This window comes from Ambystoma mexicanum, chromosome 4p (assembly GCF_040938575.1).
Source record: "Ambystoma mexicanum isolate Mex_15411 chromosome 4p, UKY_AmexF1_1, whole genome shotgun sequence".
Lineage (NCBI taxonomy): Eukaryota > Metazoa > Chordata > Amphibia > Caudata > Ambystomatidae > Ambystoma > Ambystoma mexicanum.
Window position 1 is genome coordinate 704,461,300 of NC_090927.1, and position 27,096 is coordinate 704,488,395.

Here is a 27,096-nt window from a genome sequence, read left to right on the forward strand (position 1 = left end):
TAACAGCTAATAAACACCCTTGGACCGGTGTTAAATCTAGCTGGTCCAATGAGATGGTCCTGGGAGTGATTGTAAAAACTAATTGCCACCGATTCCCGAGTTTTCTACTAATAAATATATACAATCCCCCAAATGGAACTAAGAATAAAGAGAATGTAGAGATGTTAACAAAAATTATAACAGAACATAATGCTGTGCTTCCCATTATAATTGCTGGAGATTTTAATGCTAAGATAATTTTACCAGAGGACCCAATGTGCGAGGAGAAGAGTTCTGGTCCTATTGCAATGGGAACCTGCAATAAATATGGTGAAGCCTGGAGTAAGCTGATATTGAGCGAACATGCTGATTATGCTTAATTGTCATACTAAAGGTGATGCTAAACGAGGTACAACTAGAGTTGGATGGGGTAGTCTAACTACAATTGACAACATTATTGTTAATGAAAAGGCCAAAGCTTCATTATGGATATGGCGATAGGAAGCCGAGAAGAAAGTGACAATTTTCCACTTATTGTAATGTTGGAATACCCGAATGAGGAGGCAGAATATCATATGGCTGGGAATATAAAAGTAAATAATGCAGCTAATCGGATCTCTTGGAATTCTACTAAACTCGAAAAAGTTAATGCGGTAGCCATTAATGAGCTACAAAAGTGGTGGGATATGATAGACAAATAACTATGCATAGCGATTTTATTGGGAAATATGAAGATGTCCTAAATAAAATCAAAGAAGCTGCCTTCCAAAAACATAAGTACTCCAGCAATGGTGAAAAATGAATCTTACACACGACAAGCACAACTCCTGTGATCCAGCAATTAATAAAGCTAAATCTGTATTGAGGAAAGCTATTAAGCAAATTGCGGAAACCAAGAGTAGTGATGCCACTATACAGATAAAATGGCTAAAAAAACAACATAGGAAGTGGATGCGTTACCACAAAAAAAATAAAGTATGTGAAATATGGTTAAACATTGCTGCACAAGCGAGAAGTAATAATCAGCAAGGGATGTGGAGAGTAATAAATGATGCAAAAAAACGAAATCTCCCAATCAATAGTGTAGCAGAAAAAGAGTGGATTGCGCATGTAAAAAACACCTTGGGCTCTGGTGAGTCTAAAAAAAGCTGGGTTGATGGCAAATCAGCCAATATGGCTGGGAAGTTTTTCTGAATCTTCTCCGACTAACATGATTGAGAAATTGCACTCCTCTAGAGCTATCGGCCCTGATGGGTCCCGCAATGCTCTATTACGTTTAGCCCCGGAAGTATGGACAAAAGTACTTAATCTCCTGTTCAGATGGATTGGTATGAATGGGTCCATCCCAAAAACGTGGCATGAAAGTGTAATACTCCCAATATACAAAAAGGGTGAATGGAAAGACCCTAAAAATTATCGAATGCTGGCAATGTTGGACATCCCGGGAGTTTTTTGGCAAAAGTACTACTCGATCTAAATATATCCCTGCACTCAGTCCTGGCCTCATAAGAAATCTATGTACGCTTTGGAAGGCTGTTCTCCAATCCCATCCATATCTCTGATGCAGTCTTCTGTGGATACAGATTTGCTTTTTCCAGATTGAGAGAGACCATACCGTCCAAAGAGTATTGACTGTAGTGCTGCATGTGCTTTCTTTTATGAACCAATAGGCTGGATGGTAGGTGGACACATTGCGTGGCCACCCAACCTAGGTATTTGGTAAGGACGTGCAGGGTCGCCAGCACTCTGTACTGATCAGAGCCTATTACAAACCCTAGCAATTGTCTGCCAGCCTGATGAATTTGTACGTGGAAATAAGCATCCACCAAATCGATAGTCACAAGGAGTCATCTCTTATATGACATGGCAGCTCCTTCTATAGGTTGGTCATGTGGTTATTGCTTCTTGATCCATTTGTTGAGGCTGTGCAGGTGTAGGACCCTGCTACTGCTTGGTTTTCTTGAGTACCAGAAAATAAGTGGAGTAAACTCTGAGACTCACTTACTGAGGAACTCTCCTCGTAACCCCCTGGTTGTGGCTTACGACCTCTTGCTAAAATGCTGGAAAGATCCTTTTAGTGGTGTTCAGAGGTGCAGGAAGAGTTCCAGGCAGTGGCCGGATGGAAAGACTGAGCACTCATCTGACTTATATTATCTTCTCCCTTACCTCTGGCAAAAGAGTCATTTCCTCTGCCCACAGTTCTCCATGATGGACTGGGGATTTTCAAGTAAGGCTGGTGATGAGAATTGTGACATGCCTTAGACTGCCAGACTAAAAATGGGTCGTTTTGTTCCAGGTCTCTGGAGAACCACACCATTAGCTAGCTGTAGGCTGCTATATCAACTGTGGCAACAATAACATTGTTGGACTCGATGTCAGCCTTTCAGATTATACTCTTGGCTTTACTTTGTCCTCTGGGAGATATTGCACCAGGTGTGTCACTGATACCACATCGCCATCTTACTTGAGATTGTGCATCTGTATTCTGCCCTGAACGAGAGGGGGTAGTCGATTCCCTGCCCCAATAGTAATCGATTTTATTCCTTCAACATCTGCGGTTGGGGGAAGAGAGAGGTCTGCCTCAGGATAGAATGCATGTCTGTGGACCAAAACAGCAATCACTGAATCTGGCTAAAGGTGTCCTCTAAGGCAAAGAAGGTTGAGGTATGTGACCTTACACCTTTAATTTAGCCTAGCAAAGCTAGCGTCAAGTAAAGGGGATTCTTCATCAGGAATTTACCCATTTTCCAGATCTCCTCTTCCCTCAGTGTGTAGGTAAAGGAGGGTATTTTCTTGATTGGGGACCTGCAGGTAAAGGAAAGATGGTAGTTTAATAATGTTTAGGAATGCAAGAATGTCATTTAGTCGTGACGCAAGTAAGGTGATGAGTCTTTGTCCTGTTTTCCATTGTTACAGTTGTAGGTTTCCTAGCAATTCCTGAGGTCTTCATTTTGAGGAAGTGTACTTTTAGGGACTTACTCTAGCAAAGCTAGGGGATGGGCGTCAACTGTATCTCCTGTATGTGAGTGGGGCTTGCTAATGAGAGCCCAGTCTTCCTCCAAGGAGTCCTTCTCTAGATCTTCTGGTGTGGGTCTTATCCCCTGGCATTGCACATTTGCTTCCACATTCCTCTGTTTCAGCACACCAATGGTCACATTGAGTCACAATTCAACGCATAGATGTAACAGTTTTGATGGCCCAATTGGAGGTTACTCTGCCTACTCACTGAAGATGCTTCTTGACCTTCTTCTAGAATGCCTTCAATATTTTCCTCAGGTTCTATTCCTCCCTCTGTCATAATCTGCTTGTCATCGGTATTGCAGGCATTTAATTGACAGGACTAATATGACTTGTGACGGAAACACAGTTGCCATGATTGAAAACCCTGCCCAACAGATTTAGTAGTCGTTGCAGTATCTGAGAACCCCCCCCCCCCACAGAGTTGAAGGTGGTTTCACTATACTTGGCTTGCCTGTTGAGGAGCTTGTTAACAGAATAGAAATTGACCGATCGTCTCATGGTTGGTGCTTCCACATTGTCAATCTCATGCAAGTGTCTTGCCACAATCGGGGGAGGTTGAAAGAGTAGAGTGAATGACCAGTGAAGGAGAAAGTTCAAAAACTAGTAAAGAGAAGAAAAAAGAAACTCAACTTTTAGTTTCCTTTACTCTAAATGCAGTTAGTCTGAAGAGGACTGCCTGTGAGCGGATTAGGCTAGCCACCTCATTTGTGGGGAAAGTTGGCTTCCTGTTAACTGCTAATAAAATGGCAAACAAGGATTACTAACCGGAAAACAGAGAATTACTCTAATCGTGTGACTCTGAAAGATCATTGTCATCTAGCCATTTGATGCCGAGGCAGAATGCGCAATCTACGATTCCTGAGAAAGTAAACCTTTCAAAGTCAAGATTTTTAACATTCAAGAGCCTGCTGTCATTCTGGGACTGCAGTGATTTTCGTGATGCTGCTGGCAGTACAGGTACCCAGAGAGATGTCAGAGCTGTCCATGGATGCAACCCTAGATAAGGAAATGTTGCTTTTATTTTTGTATGGGGTTGTTGCCTTATGGCAAAAGGGATTGCAGCGAGTTTTTGGGCACAAAGATAGGGCTGGTCTGGCTTTCAGTCTGATGACCTCTATCCTTCACACTCCAATGGGGCATTATGTGCCTGCCTTATTCTTTCACTAAAGAGGACCGCACACTAGTAATTCCTAGATGATTTTTTCCAACCCCATAAACCCATTCATTAAATTGTGTTCTTCCGAGTCTAGTGAAAGGGCAGAAACACCAGATTACGTTGTTTGGGGGGGGGGGGGCTTAACTCTACCCAAACAAATATTTGTGAATTAGAGCACAAAAATGCATCATCACTTTTGGAAAAGGTTTCTAATCAGAAGCATCAGTAGTGTTCAGAGATCATTGCTTAATAGAGCTGAAAAAGGCATGGAGGCTTAACTGGGATAAATGGGGTAGCCAGCCCCAAATTAAGCATTTTTCTAGGTAAATGTCCAGGTGCCTGTTTTCTTCTCCATTTCTTGTGTATGGGGCGTAGAGCTCACTTTATACATGAAAGCAACATAACTGTGTTTTTGTAGGGAATATAAACAAAACCAGATAGGCAATGTTGATATATTTTTGCAATCTTTTTGAAAATTAAAAAAAATATAAGTTATAAAATGTTTTGAGATCTAAGATGCCACAGACGTTTAGCAGGCAATCAATGTACACCAGACACTTATAAAAGTTCCAGTTTCTCATGGTGAAATCTATCTATGGTCTTGCCATTCTTCACATTGCATCAAGCACCCCAGTCTACACTAGGGAAAAAAATGTCAAACTGGAAGCTTACTCGCCAAGAAAGAATGATCAATCACTAATTTGGAGGGCTGATTTGCACCAACGTGTACCCACTTCAAAAATGACAACTATCACCGAGTTCACCCCAGAATGCCCAAAAACGCAAGTTCTGCCTTCAGTGCAATGAACTCCTCCTAAACGGTCTCTTTATCTCAACTGCCAACGGTAGAGGTTACACGCTAGTGCATCATCAGTCCTAGGACTCTTGATGTGTTCAATGCAGCTCATCGTCTTGTTAGAATGTATTCATTTTTTTAACGTGACATTTCAACATCAGCATTAAAGCTTTGCATAGAACGCAACACATTCACACAAAGTGGATACAGATTTTCACAAAACTCAGAGCAAGGATTTAAAGCAGTGTTTGACAGAGGTAACAGTGTAAGGCTGAAGTACAATTTCACAACAGAAACAAGAGTAGGAAAAGGCTATTTTATTTGAGAAAAGAGTAACTCCCAGCTTCTCGAAGACAAAAAGTACACTTTTAAAGTGTCGAGAAGAATCCTTTTCCGTGCACATAAAATGTCATAAGAACTGTAGATGGAAGAATTAAGCAAGTTGAGTTTTGTTAAGTGCCTTACCATTAAACATGCTGTTAGCAATCGCCCCACATGGTGCAATAGGCAGGTTATTACTGGTTCTGTAGGGCTCACACTCTTTACTTGGGTTCTATTTTTGACATAAAATAAAACAATCTTCAATTAGTCAAGGTACTTGTATAGCGGAGATAACACACATACACATATTTGTTTCCAAAACTCTACTAAGGCATGTAATAAAAAAAAGGTCATAACAAAAAGTATGCAAGACAGTAAAAAGTAACAGCACAGGGGTATCTAAAAAAAGAAGTGAAAAAAGGAGTATAGCAATAAGTGAATGATAGCAGTGGTAAGGAACAAGGTTCAAACATTTCCATTGTTCTATAATTCCCAGAATTTGCCTGACCTGCTCTGCTGAAAAAGTAAAAGAAAATCAGCGGAGCCATAAACATCTAACTCCAATCCGTGCAACAGGTCAAGACAGACAAAAACGGTGCAAAGACAATTGCCTGTATTTATAAAAAAATACACCAATAAAAGTAAACCAAGTGCAGAATAGTGAGTACAGTGCCACAGCTTCAAACATTTTCATTCTAACATATAACCCCTCCACCTGCCAGTAATGTGTTATGTCCTATGGAGAAGGAAAACAAACACCAAATAATTGCAGCATATTTATTTTCTACAAAGGAGTCAATGAATCCATAGTTATAGCTCCAATGTCCCCATGTGATTTCTACATTAATTGGTTACATTTACTTTTGACAATAACATTGCACTTTTTTTCACCAACGGAGCTGAGCTTTGACAGTTCTGCCACCGTCCTGGCCAAATTTATATCATTTCCTCAAATATTTTCACATTTGGAAATACAGTCCGGTAAAAGGCCAAATAAGTTAATCATGAACAAATTAACAGACCACAGAATACCCAAGACAATACTTTAAGGAGCAGGGTGCATATGTTAGAGCCTGACTTTACAAGAGAATTCTCACCATAGCAGGCCTACATTTTTCGCCTTTTTTGAAAAGAAACAAAGCAATACAAATACATTGGGGAGAAGAACTAGTTACTCTTACCTTGTAACGTTCTTTCGATGGGATGTTCCTCCGACGTATTCCTTATCTTAGATATAAATCCTTCAGCTTTGCTGGCCTCGGAAAATTTTTTCGCCAGAGGGCGCTGCGCGTCGATGATCGGCGAGTCGATGACCCTCGACGGCCTCCGTGCCGACGTCGACGTCATCCTGCCTATAAAGGCCGCGCGCAGCGTCCGTTGCTCAGTTCCGTTTTGTAGTCCCCAGTAATGTTTTTGGATTAGACTAATCACCTTGAAGGAGCATAGGCTGCAAACCCACAGGAAGTCATACTGCGGGGATGGATGGGAGGGTCGATAAGGAATACGTCGGAGGAACATCCCATCGAAAGAACGTTACAAGGTAAGAGTAACTAGTTCTTCGAAGGGATTGTGTCCTCCGACGTATTCCTTATCTTAGATAGACTCCCATAGCAGTGGTATTGTGACTGGAGGCGGGAGTAATAAAAGTTATGTTACCCTTCCAGAATGGACAGAGTGTAACACAGCCTTGCCGAATCTAGTTTCTTGACTAGAGGAGGAATCCAGGCTATAGAATTTGGTAAATGTATGTGCGGACGACCATGTGGCAGCCGCACATATATCTCGAATTGGCACCCCTCTTTGAAGGGCTGAGGATGTTGCGATACCCCTGGTAGAATGAGCCCTTAGATTTTGAGGAGGCTCCTTTCCTGCCAATTTGTAGCATTCCAGAATGGCTAAAATAATCCATCTGGAGATGGTTTGTTTTGTTATTGGAAGGCCCAACTTATGTCCTGCATAACCTACAAAGAGTTGGTCTGCTTGTCTGATCTTAGCCAATCTGCTGATATAGAAGCTCAAGGCTCGCTTAGGGTCCAGCCTGTGCAGTCTCTCTTCCTCCTTCCCCGGATGAGGAGGAGGGTAGAAAGAAGGTAATATAATCTTCTGAGTGATGTGAAACTCCGAGACTACCTTCGGGAGGAAGTTAGGCTTCACCTGAAGAACAACTTTGTCCTTGTAAAAGATTGTATGTGGAGGTTTACACGATAAGGCTTGCAACTCGCTAACCCTTCTAGCAGATGTCAATGCTATTAGCAAAACAGTTTTGAGGGTGAGAAGCTTCAATGAACAAGAGTGTAGTGGTTCAAAAGGGGCACCCTTTAGGAAGTTTAAAATTAGGTTTAAATCCCATAAGGGAACTTGAAAAGGTTTCGGGGGATAAACATTAGTTAATCCTTTTAGGTATTGTATTACCAATGGAATTTTGAAGTATGAAGGCTCCTCTGCAGTGCGCTTAAAGATTGATAGCGCTGCGAGATAGCCCTTAATTGTGCCAACCTGTAGGCCTGAATTAGCCAGGTAAAGTAAGAATGACAACACCATAGGTGTACCACAAGAAAAGGGTTCAATATTCTTTTCTCTGCACCAGCTGCAAAATTTGTTCCAACGGCAGCGGTATAGAGTTTTAGTTGCCGGCCTTCTGGCCGAAAGCAACACCTCCATAACATCATCCGGAAGGTCCCAATCCTTGTACCTCAACCTTTCAGACACCAAGCGTGAAGGTTGAGGGTCTTGATGGCTGGATGGAGAACCTGACCTTCCTTCTGCGAGAGAAGATCCTCTCTGTATGGCAGTCGAATTGGAGGGCAGATGGACATGTCTAGAAGGTCCGGGTACCACGTTCTCCTGGCCCAATCCGGGGCAATTAGGATCATGGTCTTCCGAAACCTTCTCAACCTCCTGATCATTTGAGGAATGACAGGGACCGGAGGGAACGCGTACAGAAGTGGGAACTCCCAGTCCACTACGAACGCATCTCCTAGAGCTCCTCTCGGGGGAAATTCCCTTGAGCAAAATCTGTCGCACTTCCTGTTGATACTGGTGGCGAACAGATCCACTTGAGGGGTTCCCCAAAGGGCGAAGATCTCTTGAAGGACTTCCTGAGCTATCTCCCACTCGTGAGAGACTGTGCTCTGCCTGCTCAGAGCGTCCGCTGTCAAGTTCTTCTCTCCGGCTAGGTGAATTGCCGATAGAGAGATTCCTTCCTGAATTGCCCAAAACCAGAGCTGCATCGCCTCTCTGCACAGTGGTAGTGAGCCTACGCCTCCTCTTTTGTTGAGGTAGTGCATGGCCACTGTATTGTCCGTCATTATTAGGACGTTTCTTCCCCGTACAGACGGCAGAAAAGCCTTCAGCGCTAGTCTGATGGCTCTCAGCTCCAACAGGTTGATATGTAGTCTGGACTCCGATGGAGACCAACGACCGCTGATGGTCAAGTCGTTGGCGTGAGCTCCCCACCCCGTGAGTGAGGCATCCGTGACTACTGTTATCTCCGGCCATGGTTGCCAAAACATTTCTCCTTTCAGGATGTTCTCCCGACAGGCCCACCACTGAAGGTCTCGGGCTACTTTGACCGGGATCCGAAGGAGATCTGTCATCCTTCCTGAGAACTGTGACCACTGAGTTCTCAGTGCCCACTGGAGGGATCTCATTCTCAGGCGAGCCTCCGGCACGAGGAATATGCAGGATGCCATGAGGCCTAGCAACCTCAGAAAGTCGTAGGCTGGGAGATATTGGGCATTCTGAAATCTGATGACCATCTGCAGAATATCTCGAGCCCTCACCTCTGGTGGCAAGGCTTTTCCCAGGGAAGTGTCCAGGACTGCTCCAATGAATTGGAGTCTCTGTGATGGTATCATCTGTGACTTCTTTAAATTGAGGGAGAAGCCCAGCTTGTGAAGGAAGTGGCAAACATAATCTAGTTGTCTCTGAGCCTGTTCCGAAGATACAGCTCTGATCAACCAATCGTCTAGGTAAGGGTAGACATGAATCCCTTCCCTCCTTAGACTTGCAGCCACAACCGACATTAGCTTGGTAAAGACCCTCGGGGCGGAGGTTAGCCCAAATGGCAGAACTCGAAATTGATAATGAGAGCTGCCAATTGCGAACCTCAGGTATCTCCTGTGCCTGGGATGGATCGGCACATGGAAATAAGCGTCCTGGAGGTCTAGAGATACCAACCAGTCCTGAAGCTGGAGGGCCTGAAGGATCTGAGAGAGAGTCACCATCTTGAACTTGTCCTTTCGGAGGAATTTGTTCAATTCCCGTAAGTCTAAGATGGGTCTCAGTCCTCCGTCCTTCTTCGGTATTATGAAGTAGGGGGAGTACCAACCCTTGTTCCTTTCCGCTACAGGTACCAGTTCTATGGCACCTTTCTCTAGCAGGTCTAAAACCTCCTGCAAGAGGAGCGGATCTGGAAGCTTCAAAGGGTTGTTCCCCGGTGGATGACTCTGAGGGATATGTAGGAAGGGCAGGCAGTAACCTTGGGCTACTGTCTCCAGAGCCCAAGCATCTGACGTAATAGCCTGCCATTCCGTCAGATGGTGAGTTAACCTGCCCCCTACTGGTGTTCTGTGAGGGGAGACCTCAGAGTGGTTTTGAAGCGGCTGATGCAGTTGCCGAAGGTAAAGTGGCTCCTGCTCCTGCGGGTGCGGCTTTCTTTCCCCTACCCCGTCCACCACGGGTAAATCTTCCTTGGCCTCTTTGAGCCGGTCGTCCCCTGCCCCTTCCATATGAGGAATAGTAACGAAAGGACCGTCCTCTCCACGATGATCCCGAAGGACGAAAGGTATTCTGACGGATAGCAGCTCCCAATGACTTGGCTGCTGCCTTGGACGTTTGCAGTTTCTCCAAACTGTCATCCGCCTTCTTTCCAAAGAGGGTAGAACCGTCAAAGGGCATATTCAAAAGCCTGGTCTGCACGTCAGAGGCAAAACCAGACTTCCTCAACCACGCATGCCTGCGGATTGTGGTACTTGCCGCCATGGCCCTGCTGATACTGTCAGCAGAATCTAGGCCAGTTTGTAGGGTCTCGCACATCGCATCTTTACCATCCCTGATGATGTTTAAAAATGCGTCCCTTTCCTCTCCTTCTTGGAGGCAGTCAGCCGCTGATGAAGCGCACTCCCAAAGGGTGTGGCTGAACCTAGCGAGCGTACAGGTCGCGTTAATAGACTTTAACGCCATGCTACAGGCAGAAAAAACCTTCTTAGCCATGGCATCATATTTTTTGTCATCCCTATCCTGCGGAGCAGTGGGGTATGCAGATGTGCTGCCTGATGAGGTTGCAGCCTGTACAACCAAGCTCTCAGGAGTAGGGTGTTTTGACAAATATTCAGGGTCAGAACTAGCCACCCTGTATTTTGTTGACAGTTTTTTATTTACTGCCGGGATAATTTCTGGCGTTTCCCAGTTTGTCAAAATCCTTCTCTGTAGAGCAGAGTGAAATGGAACCACAGGATCCTCCTGTGGGCCCTTGTCCAGTATGTCAGTGAGATCATCCTGCTGAAAGGCAGGAGAAGGTGCAGACCAACCCATAAATTCTATGATTCTAGACATCAGAGCTCTATATGGAGTCTCCGCATGTTCTCCTGGGTCTGGTTTGATAAATTCTGCTTCAGGAGAAGTGTCCAAGCCACTAGCTTCCTGAAGTGCATCCTGAAGATTTTTTAATCTTCCTTCCTCAGAGGCGAAAGTCTCTGGCTCTGGTGATGTGGTCCTCTGTAAATCAATATCTTGGTCTGAATCCTCCCTTTCCTCAAAAATCGAGGTTAAAGGGGGATACATTGGTTTTTGGAATGGTATAAACCCCATTTCCAATGCAGAAGGAGCCATCATCACAGGCCTTGAAAACGTCGATGTCGTCGACACCGACGTGAAAGTACTCGAAGGCGCCGTGAAAAGCGTCGAGAAATGTGTACTAGGCCTCGAAGAACTCGAAAGGATCGGAGTCTTGCTCGAGAACGACGTCGACGTTCTCGGCGTCGAGTCGGAGGTCTTTTGTCTAACCGTTGGCTGTGGAGTAGCCGTGGTTCTTTCCTTCACCGGCGTCGATATCGGCGTCGACGTCGGCGTCGACTCGATCGACTGATGCGCCGATGAATCCTTCGACAACGGCGTCGATGGCGCCGACCTCTGTTTCGAAGGAGTTTTCGACGATGGCGTCGATGATGCTTTATCTCCCGATGGCTCGAGGCGCTTTCGGGTTGACTTTTCCGCCGGGTACTGCGACTCGCGGCGTTTAGATTTTTTGGGTTTTTTACCCGGGGTATCACCCTCAGCTGTCTTCGAGGGGGACGAGGCCGCTTTCTCGAAGACGCTTAGCATCTTTTTCCTGAATTCCTCCCACTCAGCTTGCGAGCTGCGTTTTGTGGGGCAATGAACTCTCTCAGGAGAACTCGACGAAGATGACGAAGGGGATCTCCTACGTCTCTTCTTCGAGTGTCTCGATGTCGACGAGTGGTGGGAGCCACTTCGTGATCTAGATCGAGAGTGTTTTTTATGGTGAGGAGACGAACGTCTCGACTCTACCGAAGAAGCTTTCGAGGAAGTTAAAGTTGACCTACCTCTCTCGAGCTTCCCCCTACGCTCCTTCAAGGCTTTCGCCGTCATGGAAAGGCATTCCTCACACTCCGAACTCTGGTGCGTGATTCCCAGACACCACAAACAGACCCTGTGAGGGTCCGTCAACGACATTTTCTTCCCGCAGTCTCGGCACTTTTTGAAACCGGACCGAGGGGTCGTCGGGTCGGAGGAGGATGCCATCGATATCGAGGTAAATAGTAGTTATTATATACGTTATCTTGACGAGAACTGAGCAACGGTGTTCCGAGGCACAACGAAGCGCGGAAAAACGGAACTGAGCAACGGACGCTGCGCGCGGCCTTTATAGGCAGGATGACGTCGACGTCGGCACGGAGGCCGTCGAGGGTCATCGACTCGCCGATCATCGACGCGCAGCGCCCTCTGGCGAAAAAATTTTCCGAGGCCAGCAAAGCTGAAGGATTTATATCTAAGATAAGGAATACGTCGGAGGACACAATCCCTTCGAAAGACCAAGTATAGGAGGGATCTCCACAATCCTGATTTCATGAAGATAGACCACATGCTATTATATGCACATCTATGTCTCTTTACAAAAATTTTGGAAGAGAACAGCAGAGCCAGTCTTTCAAACCAACTCTCCACAATCGGTTTAAGTTTCTACAAAACGCAAGGATTCAATTCTTGGCAAAAACACGATCCATTGCCTTTGTGAATGGCTGAGACTCTCCAGATGAGGGACAAAAATCTAAACAGATACATGGGGGGACAATGACCTGTGATCAATTCAATGCTTTGGAAGAACTATCTGCAAAATGTCGCCACCTTAGTAGAACATGTGGCCTCAAATCCGTTTGTACTACCACAAGACTCCCCATTGATCGGTTTCTGTCAAGCAAAGGTTATGCGTTCTTATGGGTGCCAAAACGGAAAACATCACTTAACAGTAATAGTATTTCAACAGTCTAAGCCATTCTATAGTGTTAAATGCTGCGCATAGTCTGCCATCTATTTGCTGGTCTAAAGTATTAGAATTGGTTTCTGAAACTTCAGCTTAGGTGCCGACTGTATGTGGCTATCCTGTAACATAGGAATCGTATTTGGCAGGTGTCTGATACCCACAATGAGCACTGCAGTCGATGCCCTCCTATGACTGTTTTTTGCCTGGCGGTACATGTGTCATTTTAAAGGAAAGCGTTACATTTTAGTATGTTTCTTTACCAATGGAAGGTACTTCTATAATGTAAGCATATTTCTCTGTTACACATGCAACCTATAATACTTAGCATACATTTTTTATTTCTATGTATATTATCAGACTCGTGTGTTCAAGCTCTTTTATGCATCTGAAATAATTTGTTTGAAAAACACTGGCAACTTTATCGTCCGATTTATATGCAACTTTTGTGAGTCTAATGTGTGTTCCGAAGACCAACCTCTCTTTATATCAGAAGGAATTGCTCCTCGACTCCACACACTTTTTACTCACATCTCTGACGTCTCTAAGAAGTCAAACTACCAACTGCACCTCCTCAGAGGTATTCTTCCTTTCCTCGCCTTCCCCCAGAAGCTCACAGTCTCTAGAGCGCTGGTTCTCTCTAGGCTGGACAACTGCAACAGTGTAATGCTCACCTGACTCCCACGGAGGCGCTGGCCTGGTTCGCGCTGCTGTGACCTCTTCAAAGGTGATGCGCAGGGTTCGGAAGACGGACTGGACCGGGCCCCCAAATCTGGCTTGTCTGGCTCGCAAAAGTATCCTTCTGTAGGCGAAAATAGGGGATTAACTGTCTGCGGGGTAATGCAATCAGCCTCCCACTTTCCCCTCTCACCCTCCTCGAAACCCTTCTGTGATTCCTCGTAGCGTCTCACCTTAGGGTCTGGAAGGACGAGCTCTCCATCCTGCTTCTGATGTAGGGGCACGTTGGTATCCAGTTACTTCAATGGATTTTCGGATTGGTGAGAACCAAACTTGCTTGGCTTCCAGGTAAGTTTTTTGATAAGAGGTTCCCCTTGTGTCCATGCATTAATGTACTAATGCTAGTGTCTTTTTCTCCATAGGGGCCGGGTACGGAATGCCGGGGAACAGGCACCGACCCGAGATGAGAGGTGAAATCCTTGTAAAAAATCAGGTAAGTCTTTAATGAGCGTTTTTTGGTAATGTCTTTTCATTCGCTCATTAACGCTGATGTCTCTTTTTCCCCTTAGGGGCCGGGGTCCAGAAATGCCAGGATGCGGCGCGGACCCGAAATGAAGAGGGAACGAATCAACAGGTAAGTCTTAACATGGAGAATTAGCTTTCCTTATTCCCTTCTCTCTCTCTCACCTTTTGTTCTGGTCTTTTTCTCCCTGGGCGCTGGGGCGTAACTGCGAATCCGGATGATCGCTGCTGAACATGGAGGCGCCCTGTAAAGGTGAGTGGAATGCGGCGCTGCAGCGATCGACGCGATGAGCTTTTAAATAAAAGTCTTTCTTTTCAGGATTGTCGGCGAGATGTCTCCCGGATGCGGATTTAGCAGGTAAGGACTTTTCCTTCTTATCTTCCTTAGCAGGTGATCCAGGATGCTGGCAGGCGTGGCAGAAGTCAGGATGCAGGAGCAGACACGGTGAGCGTCCAGCTGCTAGAGATGCAGAACGCGAAGCACGTGTGGCTGTTCGGGTGGGGTTTAAATAGCCTTGGAAGAAGTTCCAGGTATGTATCCTTCCTCCAATCAGGTATGTATCCTTCCCAGACCACGCCCGGATGGTAAATTAGTCCCACAGGTAAAGTAGTTCCTTTCAGGCCTCAAGGAGGCCGGGATCCTGCAGCATCATGACAAACAGCCTCTTTCTAAATCAGCTTGTTTCTACTCTTCGCCCTCTGCAACTCATCCAGAACAGGACTGTGAGACTTGTCCTTGGCCTCAAGCCCAGGGATCGTACCTCTCCAGCACTGAAATCTCTGCATTGGCTCCCAGCGGCTGCAAGGAGCAAGTCAAGACCCTCTGCATTGTCCACAAGGCCTTCTGGGGCCTGCGTCCTCAATACCTCCAACTCTCTCTTCGTAAATACCTTCCTACTCAAGCTCTTCGCTCCTCCAACTCCCTCAGGGTCAGTCACTTTTCCAAGCAACAAGTTGGTGGTAGATCTCTTTCTTGGGCCGAGGCCTCCCTCTGGAACAGTCTCCCTGAAACTTGGAGACCCATCTCCGGTTCCGGAAGCACCTCAAGACCTTCCTCGTTGCTTCTTCCTTCTCTCCCCAACTGATTTCCTGTCTGATACTGCACTGGTCACCTGGATACCCACTGATTTCAGGCCCAGGTCCCTGCCCACCCAGTTGCACACCCGCACTGCCTCCTGGCAACCCTTGCTACCGAGTCTGAATCTGTAACCCTACAGTCCCCCTATCTGCACTTTTGGACACCTGGTGTCGGCACTTACCCTTGCACCTGCCACCTGCTGGCCGCACTTCTTGATCCCATGTACAACAATGCCCCATGCCCTTTCCCCTGGCACTTTTCCCCTCCCCCCTCTGATGCACTTGCGCCATCTCAATGTCACTTGGCATAATAAGATCACCGTCTCTGCCCTCCCTCTGTTCCCCCTTCCTTGCCTCGTCGCGCCTTGAAACACTTGTATATAGGCGCGTTACAAATGCCATATCATAGCCTTTAATGATCAGGCTTGGAGCTTTCTTAACTCTTTTATAGAAGGCAATTCTATCAAAGTCATCTGTATCGAGGCACATTTCAATGAGCACTTATTCATCAGTGAAAATGTAGGAAGCATCAGCCTATGCAGCAGTGTTAATAACAGGGTTAGCCTTGATCTCCAAGCAGTTTGGTGCAAGTGTTTCAGCCCTTCCGTGAATGCCTCGACTACTGTGACTTTCCACCATGTGACCTTGTCTGTGTCATGGTGTGCACAGCTAGTACCAAAAGGTAAGCCTTACGTTGATTTTTTTTCAAACTTTCTTTATTATTTGCACACTTGGTATCATACATTACATTCATTATAATTAGACATATCGAAGACAAGAACAAACATACTTCACATATACAGTCAGGCGAGGTGGGCCTAGAAGGGACACAAACCAGTTTACCTAGTAGATCAACAAACTAGGCGACGGTCCAGCCATCAAACATGCAAAGTTGAGTCAGACTGAAGCCACAGGGGTATCCTGCGAGGGTGCTGTCCACAATAAGCGGGCCCCATATGTCCCTAGGGCGAGAGCCGACAGGCTGCATAAAGGACCACTATTCCTCCATGTCATTAGTCCAGACTACTGAGCTAAGCCAGTGATCCTTGGTTGGGATTTGTGTACTCATCCACTGCAGCAGAATACGGCGTTGGGCAAGCAGGAAGCACAGACGCACACAATTGCTTGTATGTGTCAACCAGGGTTCAAAAACATGGAATAGCCATGGCATGGGGAGGGGTCTATGTTCCTACCAGTCATCTCAGACAATAGCTTAGACACACCCGTCCAGAAGGGCTATATTAGTGGACAGTCCCATATCAAGTGGAAATACCCAGCATCTAGGGAATTCACCCATCCCCTCCTTCAGGAATATTTGTAACCTAGCCAGTGTATAGTGGTGCAATACCTTTAGGTGTATCCATTTGAACCTCAAATTATAGGACACAATCCATGTATGTGTGCACCTGACTGCCCATACATCATCCGTGATGTTCAGCTGCATATCCTCTGCCCACTTACATCGAGTTTTGGTTTGTGGTAACTCCACGCGGTTTTGAACAAGGTGGTACATGGATGACACCAGGCCCCGGCTCTCAATCGCCGCCAGGATATACCCCAGGATCAAGTCACTCTCAGGCTCCACCGGGAACGCCTCTCACTGTTTCTTGCATGCTCTGCGCAGGCCTGTCTACTGCAACCAGATGGAGGATTTACTTTGCTGGAACACAAGTATATCCCTTGCGGGCAAAAAAATCACATCAGAGTACATTGCTGCACCCATTACGCTAAATTCATATTGTGCCCAAGTCCGTTGAGATGGAGCATGTGCTTGGGGTAGGGAAGGCACACAGTAGCAAAGGTAGAGGTCCCTGTGGTATGTAGCAGTCAGTCCCAGTCTCACATGTATTCTGTGCCATGCCAGTGCAGTGACGCTGGCCGGATTGAACTCACCGCTATCTGCAAAGTAGGAGGGAAAGATCAGCAACCTCAGGTAACTGTCTCCTTCAGAGTAGATTTCCAGTTTAACGTGAGGGGGAGCTGGACCTTTCGGGATCCAAGCTGCCACAAACTGTGCCTGCGCCGCATTCCAGTACAAACGAATGTCTGGGGCAGCGAAAACCCTTCATATGGTTGGATCAGTGCAGCCCATTTCAATCGTACTGCTCCAGAGTACCACACACATTTACTGACCTCTACCTCAGATTCCTGAAAGAACAATCATCCAGGCCACAGTGGAATATTGGAGGAAGAGGTACAGCAATTTAGGGAGCACAGTCATTTTTAACAGCAGAATCCTGCCAGCTATGGTCATCGGCCGTGGCACCCAGGTCTTGAGTTTGGCCGTGAGGTGTACCATATATGCGGCATAGTTAAGCTCATATTTTATAGCAAAGTGTCATGCTTGGCAGAAATAATGCCCAGATAACGAATAGCAGTTGGGGACCAAGTAAACCCCTGCAAATCGCGGTTTTCAGCAGTGATGTCCGTTAGGGGAAAAAGCTCTGATTTGCCGCAATTTTCACAAAAACCAGACAGCTCCCCAAACTCCAGAATATCAGTCACAATGGGAAAAAGAGAGATCTGAGGATTTCTAACATACACTAATGCATCATCAGCATAGAGCATTATCATTTCAGGTTCCCCTGACAAACGAATTCCCTTGTGCCTGGGTTTATGCCCTACGAGATCTGCAAGTGGCTCAATACGAATAAGAGCAGTGATAACGGGCATCCCTGTCGATTGCCTCTAGCCATAGTGTTCCACTGGTACTCACTCTGGCAACCGGTTTCGTGTATAGCAGTTGTATGTAGGAAAGGGATGCCAGTCCAAACCCGCATTTCTACAACACGGCATACATACACCGCCAGTAGACTGAGCCAAAAGCTTTCTGAATATCTAGCGCAGCCGCTACCGCCTGCGCACTGGGATCTATCAGTACCATAATATTGACGGGTCTCCATAGATTGAGTGCGGTGGACCTTCCAGGGATGAATCCTGCTTGATCTGGGTGGACTACATGTGGCATAGAGGGCAACAGTCGAGTGGCCATTATTTTTGTGAAAAATTAAACATCTGTGTTGATTAAGAGGAGGGGCTCATAGGAGCCACAGCAATCTGTGGGTTTGTCAGGTTTCAGGAGGACCATAATTATGGTCTCTTTCACTGCTTCAGGATGTAACTGTGCCTCAAGGGCCTCCTGCCACAGTTGGAGCAAATGGGGCGACAAGTGGGACTTCTAGTATTTATGAAACTCGGCCGTAAAGCCATCGGTGCATGGCGCCTTTCCTATTGGCAGATCGTCAATCGTGCAGGTAATTTCAGCCAGGGAGATCAGCAGGTCAAGGTGGGTGCTAGCATCTTGTGACCACTGCGAGATCGGTAGATCTGCTAGGAACCCATCTATGTCCTCCAAGGAGTGAGTATCTTCATTGAAGTAGAACTTTACAAATACTTTGTTGATTGCTTCATGAGTATGTACTGGTGTACCTACGTCGTCCGTAATAAGTGGAATACACCAGCTGCCACCATCCCGCTGCACTTTACAAGCTAACAGCCGGCCCGGTCTTTCTCCCTCCCCATAACGCCTGGCGTCCAGTGGAGCATCAAGGAATTTGAGTTCACGATCAGCGTAGTGTTCCTGAAATTGCCCACTGCTTCATTCTCTTGTGCATGCGTGGCCGCAGACAGAGTTGCCGTGTGTTCCCACTCTAGTGCACTGAGGCGCTCTTCACTATATCGCGCCCAATTATCTTAACTACACTGGATTCCGCAGTCATAACTATCCCTTTTATGTATACCTTGAAGGCCTTCCAGAGTGTTCGGGACGATGTACAGAGTCAATATTTGTTTCAATGTATAGCTTCACATGATCATTAATGCTGGTCACAAATGCCACATCCGCCAAGGCCTGCAATTTAAAGAGGCAGTTATGTCGGGGTTTGGGGAGACTACTGCGCGTCAAGGAGATACAGACGAGTTAGTAAAGTAGGATCTAGGAAGAATACAAGTCTTAGAACCCCTGCCCCCTCCCTCTGCACCCCAACCCCATGTAGCACAACGGAAACCAGCCACATATCTATGCGAGAGAAAGACGTGGACAGGAGTAAAATTAGTAAGCCTGATCCCCCCACATGCATTTATTTTATGTATTTATTTATTGTTTGCTTGTTAGGTGCTTATACAGGAAGTAAATGAGTGTTCAGAATGTGCAAGAGGGAGAGGGTATGGGATAGGTGCTGAGGTGCTCATGAGTGAGCAACAGGTCAAGTGCAATGTAAGTTAAGTGCGAGCCTCCAAAGGTGTAGGGTGGGCCAAGGCAAGTGCTGAGTATAGACAGAAGCTGGGGGCGATTTGGTGTGGGAGGTCAGGGCTGTTGAGGAGAATGTTCATTTCTGTGCCAATTCCCTTTAACCTTTGAGACCCTGAGCGCTTTTGGTGGATTTAGGGCTTTTACATTTTTTACTCCTGAGTGAGTGGGACCCTTTTCCTCACTCATGGGTTTTTCTGACTATGATTTTCTATGTTGCTTACTGTTTTTATGCACGAAAAAACCCCGGAAGGGGAAAGAAGTTCACATGGAAAAGTACTATATTAATCAGAGTACTCAATTGTAAAAACTAGAGGCAAAGAAGAGGAGGAAGCTCAGACATAGATATTCACATTTTAATTTTTAATTTATTATCATAGTAAAATCGCATGATATATAAACATCTAAACATCAATGAAAAGAAAGAATTAATTTATGTATAAAATTGTTGTCAAATCTCATGCCTCGAAATATTCAGACACAATTAAACTACCACAATTCATAACCTTGTATTGATCGAGGTAAAAACATCACTGTCTTATTTATAAGTTGCATTCAAAGGATAGAATTGCTGTAAACCCAATTAATAATTGAGTGCTGATTGCAAACGAATGCTAACCAGGAAATAAAGTGCTGGATGCAAAAAAAGTGCTAAGTGCCAAACTACCACAATTCATAACCTTGTATTGATCGAGGTAAAAACATCGCTGTCTCATTTATAAGTTGCATTCAAAAGATAGAATTGCTATAAACCCAATTAATAATTGAGTGCTGATTGCAAACGAATGCTAACCAGGAAATAAAGTGCTGGATGCAGAAAAAGTGCTACATGTTTTTATGGAGCCTTGCTAACTTTATAGGCATCTGCTTTTGCATTGCGACACACAGCACCTTTGGTGCAGTGCCACTGAGAAATCCCTTAAACGTCTCTTAATGTTTAACTACATTTTCTTTGGGGAACTAAACTTGCCAAGAATAGTAAGATGACCCCCATCTTACTTCACTTTACTTTATGGGTCCAGCACACACCACCCTATGTGGAGTGCAGAGGGGGAGGGTCAAGGGGGCGTGGTTACATAGTAATTTCTTTAACCCATTCCTCATGTAACATTTTGTTACACTAACTCACTTGAATGGCTGGTGGCAGTGGTTTCTTTTTTACTACCAAGTGACATGTATCTGCAGACATCTCAGCTGCAGTCCTGCACCCAAGGGGGACTATTTTCCCAAAATGACTCAAGTCTTCTTTTTTCGCCATTTCTTGTTAGTTTCTTCTAGGCGTTTACTCTGTTCACATCCTTTGTGCAGTTTGTCTTTGGTGTGCTTCAGCCCTGGAGCCCACCCACGCTCCACTGTGTCCGAAAGGCAGCAAGTGTGGGAGGTTCCTGAAACTTCCCTGTCCTTCGTCTCTAGGTGTGCCCGAGTAAAACCAGTTCCAAAGTGCCCGGTGAAGACCTGCAGCTGTGCTGACCCCGGTTTTGAATCGACAGGGAAGAACTGTAAAGGACGATTTCCTCCCTTGGGCTGGTGGGACCAACTAGCCTTGAGACAAACTATTTTGGCGCAACCCCCAACTTGCTGTGACTTTCCAAGACTGCAGAAGTCCAATACCTGGGGGTACCACGACCACTTGTGAGTGCATTGTCTTCAGAAGTCCGAATCCGCCCAGATCTTCGTGGGCAACCAGAGGAAAGTATAGAAGCAAGACATCTGCGTCCAGAGTCCTCTCACCAGAGTCCAAGACCGAGGGATCAAAGAAATCCTAACCAGAGCTTTTCCTTCTTCATTGGTGCAGAGAAAAACGCTCCAAAACCACAAAGCTGCTGAATCGACGAAAATCCATTGTTGCCTAGTCCCTCTCTCGAGTGCTGCCGCAGGAGCACGCCAGATGTCCTCCCTTTCGTCACCACGACCAAGGACAAGGGGTCTACTGCATTGCATTGTGAAGGGAACCAGCTGGAACACTTTCTTCATTTTCAAGGCACTATGGGGCTTGCAATATTTTATCCTTTTGCCATTTGGGGTGCTTCCCATCTTTTGGAGTGGGATTTAACCCTACACGAGGTTGACCGCAATTTACCTGCATTGGCCTTACAGCTTGTGCTTGCTCTCTTTTTTTTTTAACTTTATTTTTGATTCTTTTAGCATAACAAGTAAACGGGTGAAACGAAAAAGGAAAAAGTGACTACAATGAAAGAAGTTACATCGTAAAATACCAACCCCTCCCCCCGGCATCGCCCCCATCCTGTTTCAGTCATATGCATGTATTTCGCAACATCAGTTATCGATACCCTGTGGTTAGTTCAATTAATGGGTATGAGGCCCGTAAGGGCTAGTCGTGTTCTCGTTGTTGTTGGTCTAGACCCGGGTCCCTGCATTCAATCAGCTTGAGTCAGCAAGTAATTTATGTATGAGCCCCAGATGTCTGGGGGCGAGCATGGAGCGGTAGTGTTTTGATGAAGTTTGTTTCAACGTCGTGGCAGTATGTCACGTATTGTAGCCATTGTCTCAGTGATGGTGGCGGACCTCTGCCCCAGGACATCGCGACTCGGCGCCATGCAAGCACCAGCAGAAAGTTTGCGAGTTTCCTTGTTGATGAAGGCAAGTTATGTGTGCATCCCAGCATGGTTACTGTGGGGCACCTTAGGATCTGTTCTCCTACGATCATTGAGGTTGTGGTCAGGATATCTTCCCAGTATCGGCTGACTGGTCGGCGTAGAGGGAAAGGATCAGTTTGTGTGGACCAATGGATAGGTCTTTGTGCATGAATTTGGATCTCAGGTTAGTGGCCAGGGGTTCCATTGCTAAGGCGAACAGCAGTGCCGACAGGGGGCAGCCCTGTCTGGTGCCTCTCTTCGGTTTGATGGGATCGGATTTTGTGGATCCTATTGAGAGGACTGTCTGAGGGTGTTTGTACAGCAGCGAGACAAGTTTGATGAAGTGAGACCCTAATCGCATTTTGCGGAATACAGCAAATAGGTAAGGCCATTCGACGCAGTCGAATGCCTTTTCGGCATCGAGAAGAACGGCTATGGCTTGAGTTGTTGGGTCCAGTGCTTCTATGATTCCGAACATCCGGCGGATGCCAAAGGTTGTATTCCTTCCTGGTACGAAGCCTGCCTGGTCAGCCAGTACTAGTCCTGGCATTAAAAGGGAGAAGCCTTTTGGTCAGGATCTTGGCAAGGATTTTATTGTCGAAGTTGATCAATGATATCGGTCTATACGAGGCACACTCATCCGGTGGTTTGCCGGCTTTGTGCAGTAGGATGAGATTGGCTTCTCATAGCGTCGGGGCCAAGTGACCTGTCTTTACAGCCTCTTCAAATACTGCTAGTAGGAGAGGAGCCAACGTGGGACCCACAGCTTTATAGAATTCGCTGATTAGGCCATCCAGGCCAGGTGTCTTGGATCCCGGCAGTTCTTTTATGACTTCAAGAACCTCTTCCAGAGTAATCGGTTTGTCGAGGTGTGCTCTCATTTCGTTGCATAGCCAATGTAGTTCAGTATCCTCCAGGTATTGGTGAAGGGCTTCGGAGGAGCCAGTGGATTTAGAGTTGTAGAGTTCTTGGTAATAGTCGCGGAAGGTTGCCACTATATCTTTTTCGGAATACACAAGTCTTCCTTGCCAGTCCTGGATACACTCAATGGGGGAGGTTTCTTGTCAGCTGCCAGCATGCTTGCTAGGAGGGCTCCGGGCTTCTGCCCTTCGCCATATTGACGTGTCTGATGACTCCTTGCGAGGTAGCGGCTCTCCCGCTCCGCATTAGTTCTAAATTAATTTAGTTCTGACCTAATAAGACCAAGTACGGCTCAGTTGTTGGTAGATTCAAAAGTATTTTCAAGGTCCTTTAGGCGATCATTTTTGCAGAAAACCTTATGGATCATTTTCAGGACTCTGTGTTCTTTAGCAATGCAGATCCCTCTCGTGCAGCATTTAAGTGTTTCCCAGAGGATCCTGCGTGAAGGGGCTGTGCATTGAATCAGGGCCAGAAAGGATATGATCTCCTTGTGGACTTCTTGCACAAACACTGCATCTTGGGGGGCCCCAGCTTTGAATCTCCAGGAGTAGTTCCTGGGTTGCTGGTTGGACGGGGCAGCGACCAAGGAGACTGGGGAGTGGTCTGAGATGTTTTGCGGTTAGATAAGCCATTCATCCCAATGCAGTTTGCCGTCTCTGGACACCATAAGATAGTCAAGGCGTGAGCTGGTCCCGTGTACCCATGAGTGGAATGTGAATTCACTGGACGATGGGTGGGATCGGAGCCATACATCTGTCAAGTTGTAGGTGTCGCATATTTTGCGGACCTGAGCTCGCTTTTGTGTTTGATCTGGAGTCCGTGTGCGATCTGTCGCACACATGGGGTCCAGTTCGGTGTTGAGATCGCCACCAAAGATGACTGTGGCATTAGAGATGCTTGCAAGTCGTTGCATTACCCAGTCGAAGGAATTGGCATCATCGACGTTTGGGCCGTATGAGTTCACCAGGACCAGGTTGACTCCCGCCAGGATATCGTTCACTAGTAGGTTTCTGCCTTCTGCGTCTCAGGCGACCTCAACCAGCGTGAAGTTGATGTTCTTGGCGATCAAGATCGCGACCCCTTTAGCACACGGAGAGTAAGATGCATAATACCGATGGCACCCCCCGATAGGGTCCCAACGGTTTTCAGAGGATTGAGTCAGGTGGGTTTCCTGGATCAGGGCGATGTCCACTTTGTGCCATTTTAGGAAGAGGGAGATCCTCCGTGACTTGGCCCAGAGTTGTTGGCTCCCCTGACGTTCCATGTGATCAGTTTGAATGGGCAGCCGTAATGGTGCAGTGGGCCAGACTCTTGTGGGAATGATGTTCACGTTGTCTTTTGGCGATGTGTGTGTGCGTTGTAACTCTTCAGGCTTGGGTGGGAGGCGGGTGGTGCTGGCCGGGTCCGCAGCGGGTGCAAGTTCTAGAACCAAGAACCTTACCCATTCTTAATACTTTCTTAATACTCCCTGATGGGCAACCTCCAACCTGTTCGTAAAGAAACCCTCCCCCCAAATTAACCAGTTATGAAAAAGTGCTGAGCTTATGGCACTAGTGCCTCCCAAGAACAATGCCTGGTTTTAAAACAGACGGTGCCTGTCTGTGCGTCTTCCTGTTGTACATAGCTGAGTGTGCAGAGGCCTGCCGGTGTCGTTTCATGGGGGAAGGGGGGTCAGCTCTGCCTCGCTCTCCCCGCTGCTGGTTTGGTCTGTTTTGTAGGGGTTGGCATCCTATATCATCCAAGAAAGTGTTTGCCTCTTCGGGGGAGGTGAACAACTGGGGGTTTCCCCGGCATGAAGGATTCTTAATTTCGCTGGAAACCGCATTGAATATTGGATATGCCCCTCTTGTAGGCAGCGTTTTACTCTGGTGAAGGCTCTCCTGGACAGCTGGACCGGAGGGTAAGAAGTCAGGAAAGAACTGAACCTTATCTCCCTCGTATTGATGGTCGCCCTTTTCTCGTGCTAGCTTGAGGATGGTGTCCCAGTCTCGGAAATTGAGAAGTTTTACTATGATGGGGTGCGGTGGGGCGCCTGGGACCAGGCAACTAGCTGGGATTCTGTGCGCTCTCTCCACCACAAAGGGTGGTGAGAACGCCATTGCCCCGAAGAGGTCTTTGCACAACTGTTCTACTAAATCCTCCATCTTCGCTGGAGCTTGCTGTTCCCGTATCCTCACCAGTCTAATGTTGCTTCGGCGGGCACGCCCCTCGAGGTCTTAATTTTTTGCGGTCACTTCTTGCATTTGCCGCTCCACTGGCGTGACCCTGGTGGTCAATGCGGATGCGTTATCATCCAGATTGGATACCCTTTCTTCCACAGTGTCAAGTCGATCGCCATGTTTGTCCAATATGTGTTGGAGTAAGTCTACTTTGGACAAGAGAGCGTCCATTTTGGCATCAAGATTGCCAATCCCGGCCTTGAGGCCAAGGAGGATCTCCCGAATGTCAAGTGTTGGGGGGTGACATGGAGTCTTCTGCAGGATCTGTGGTGGAGGACTGGGCCATCGTTAGTTTGTTTTGGTGTTTTGGCTGTGGCCCCGGTTTCGAAAGTCTGTTTTCGTTGTCGGTTTTGCCCATTTTACTACGTTGGAGTGGTCTTGTTTCACGGGTGGCAGGCGAGGTGTTGGGGTTCGTAGTGGAGTAGCAAGGTTTGGTTGAGTGGGCGGGATCTTGCCAGAGGCGGCCGGGCTGATTGGAGGGTCGTAACTGTGCCGCGGTTCTTGGCTCTACTGGTGACTTACAACAGATCACTTTGTGGCTGTGACACAAAAGTGTAAGACAGTTGCAAGCTTATAGGTGGTGAAGACTTAGGGACGAGAATGTCTGACCATGTGGTGGCGCTGGGGTGAGTAGAGCAGAGCCGTCACCAGTGGGACCCGCCTGTTCCTTCCCTGTGGACAGCCTGGGGAGTTCTAAAGTAGTGAAGGTTGGGCAGAACCATAGAAGGAAGGTCGGGATGTAGGCGCACGTCAGGAATGGTGTCCCATTGAAAGATGTCTGCAGGTTGCTTGGTGCAATGATTAAAAGCTGTCCCTTGTGGTGGGAACTCTGGCTGGTGGGCCCTGCCTGACTGGTCACCTGTAAGACTGAGGAGCCAGTTCGATTCTGCAAGAGTTGCAGAATGGGTTGTACCGTGACAACATAGTGGCCGCTTCAGGCAGGTCTACTCCACACCGGGGCTGTGACTGTGCCACAGGGTCTAATAGATGCAGTTTACATCGATACTATGCCTGTTGGCTGCGTAGCTCGGTGCAGTGTCGCAGTGGGTCCACCTGGGGGCCCAGAGTCCTCTCCAGTGTTGGTCTCAAGTTGGGGCTCCTTTTCTTAGCCCGGTGTCGGGGGGGCTAGATGGTATTGTGGGAGCCGAGCCTACACCTGGGTCGAGATTTTTGTAACTATGGATACCCCCCCCCCGGAGCGTAGGCCACAGGCCCGCAGGGGGTCTGCGATTGTTTGTCTTTGCTGTACCTTTCAGGAGAAGCTTGCCCCCGAGTGGTGTAGGCGTCCTCCGGTGTCGGGAGATCCCGGGTACGCCAGACTTGTAGAAGCTGGTGGAGTGGATGTTATTACCTGCAGTGCCGTTCGGATAGGCCTCTGAAGTATTTGGGGGAGTCCAATAGAGCTCCCGACTCCGTGTATGATGGCAGAGGAGGCGCTCTTCTTTAGTGTTCGGTCCTTCCCCGGGGGAGACCAGGAGGTTTCTCTAGTCTTTGGTTAAATGCAATGCCATCGTCTACCACCCTGGGAGGGATGGGAGGGGGAGGGGGGGCGAGCACAGACTGTTCTGGTGGTGTTTTAAAACAGTTTGAGTAGCCCCGAGGGACGGTGCTTCGTGGAAGTGCCCGTCCGAATTTCAGCTCTGCTGGGATGGACAGGGTTCCGTGGCTCCCAACCCGTCTCGGCTGCCTGAAAGGGGGCCGCCTCCAGACAGGGAGAAGCGAGGCAAGAGGCCAGTGCTAAAGTGTCTTGGGGTCTGCTTGGGCCTGGGGGGTGGGGGGGGAGTAACCAAGCATATGGGTACTGCTCCTACCTGGTGCGCCGCCGTCGTGCTGCAGGTCTTCAGGGGTGACGTGATATTTTCCTCCGGGTTCGCCGGAGGCCACTCTCTGGATCCGTTGCGGGCCGCGACGTGGAGTGCAGGCAGGGCCGGGCAGTGTCTGGCTGTTCGTTGCTAGACGGGCTCCAAACTGCCTCAGTCTCTGGGGGTTGGCGACATCCGCCCACAGTTGCACCAGGTCGTGTCACTAGCGGTTCACTCCACCGTCGTAGTGGGCTCCCTGG

At 47.3% G+C, this 27,096-nt stretch overlaps 1 protein-coding gene across 1 annotated transcript in view; it reads right to left on the reverse strand.

Annotated features, from left to right (window-relative positions):
• The window catches only part of TMEM30A (transmembrane protein 30A), a 284,456-nt gene that overhangs the window by 190,365 nt on the left and 66,995 nt on the right, over positions 1 to 27,096 (reverse strand). The window contains exon 4 of the mRNA XM_069606265.1: positions 5,418 to 5,505. Within this exon, the coding sequence (XP_069462366.1) occupies positions 5,418 to 5,505 (88 nt within the window). The remainder of the gene's footprint in view (positions 1 to 5,417; positions 5,506 to 27,096) is intronic.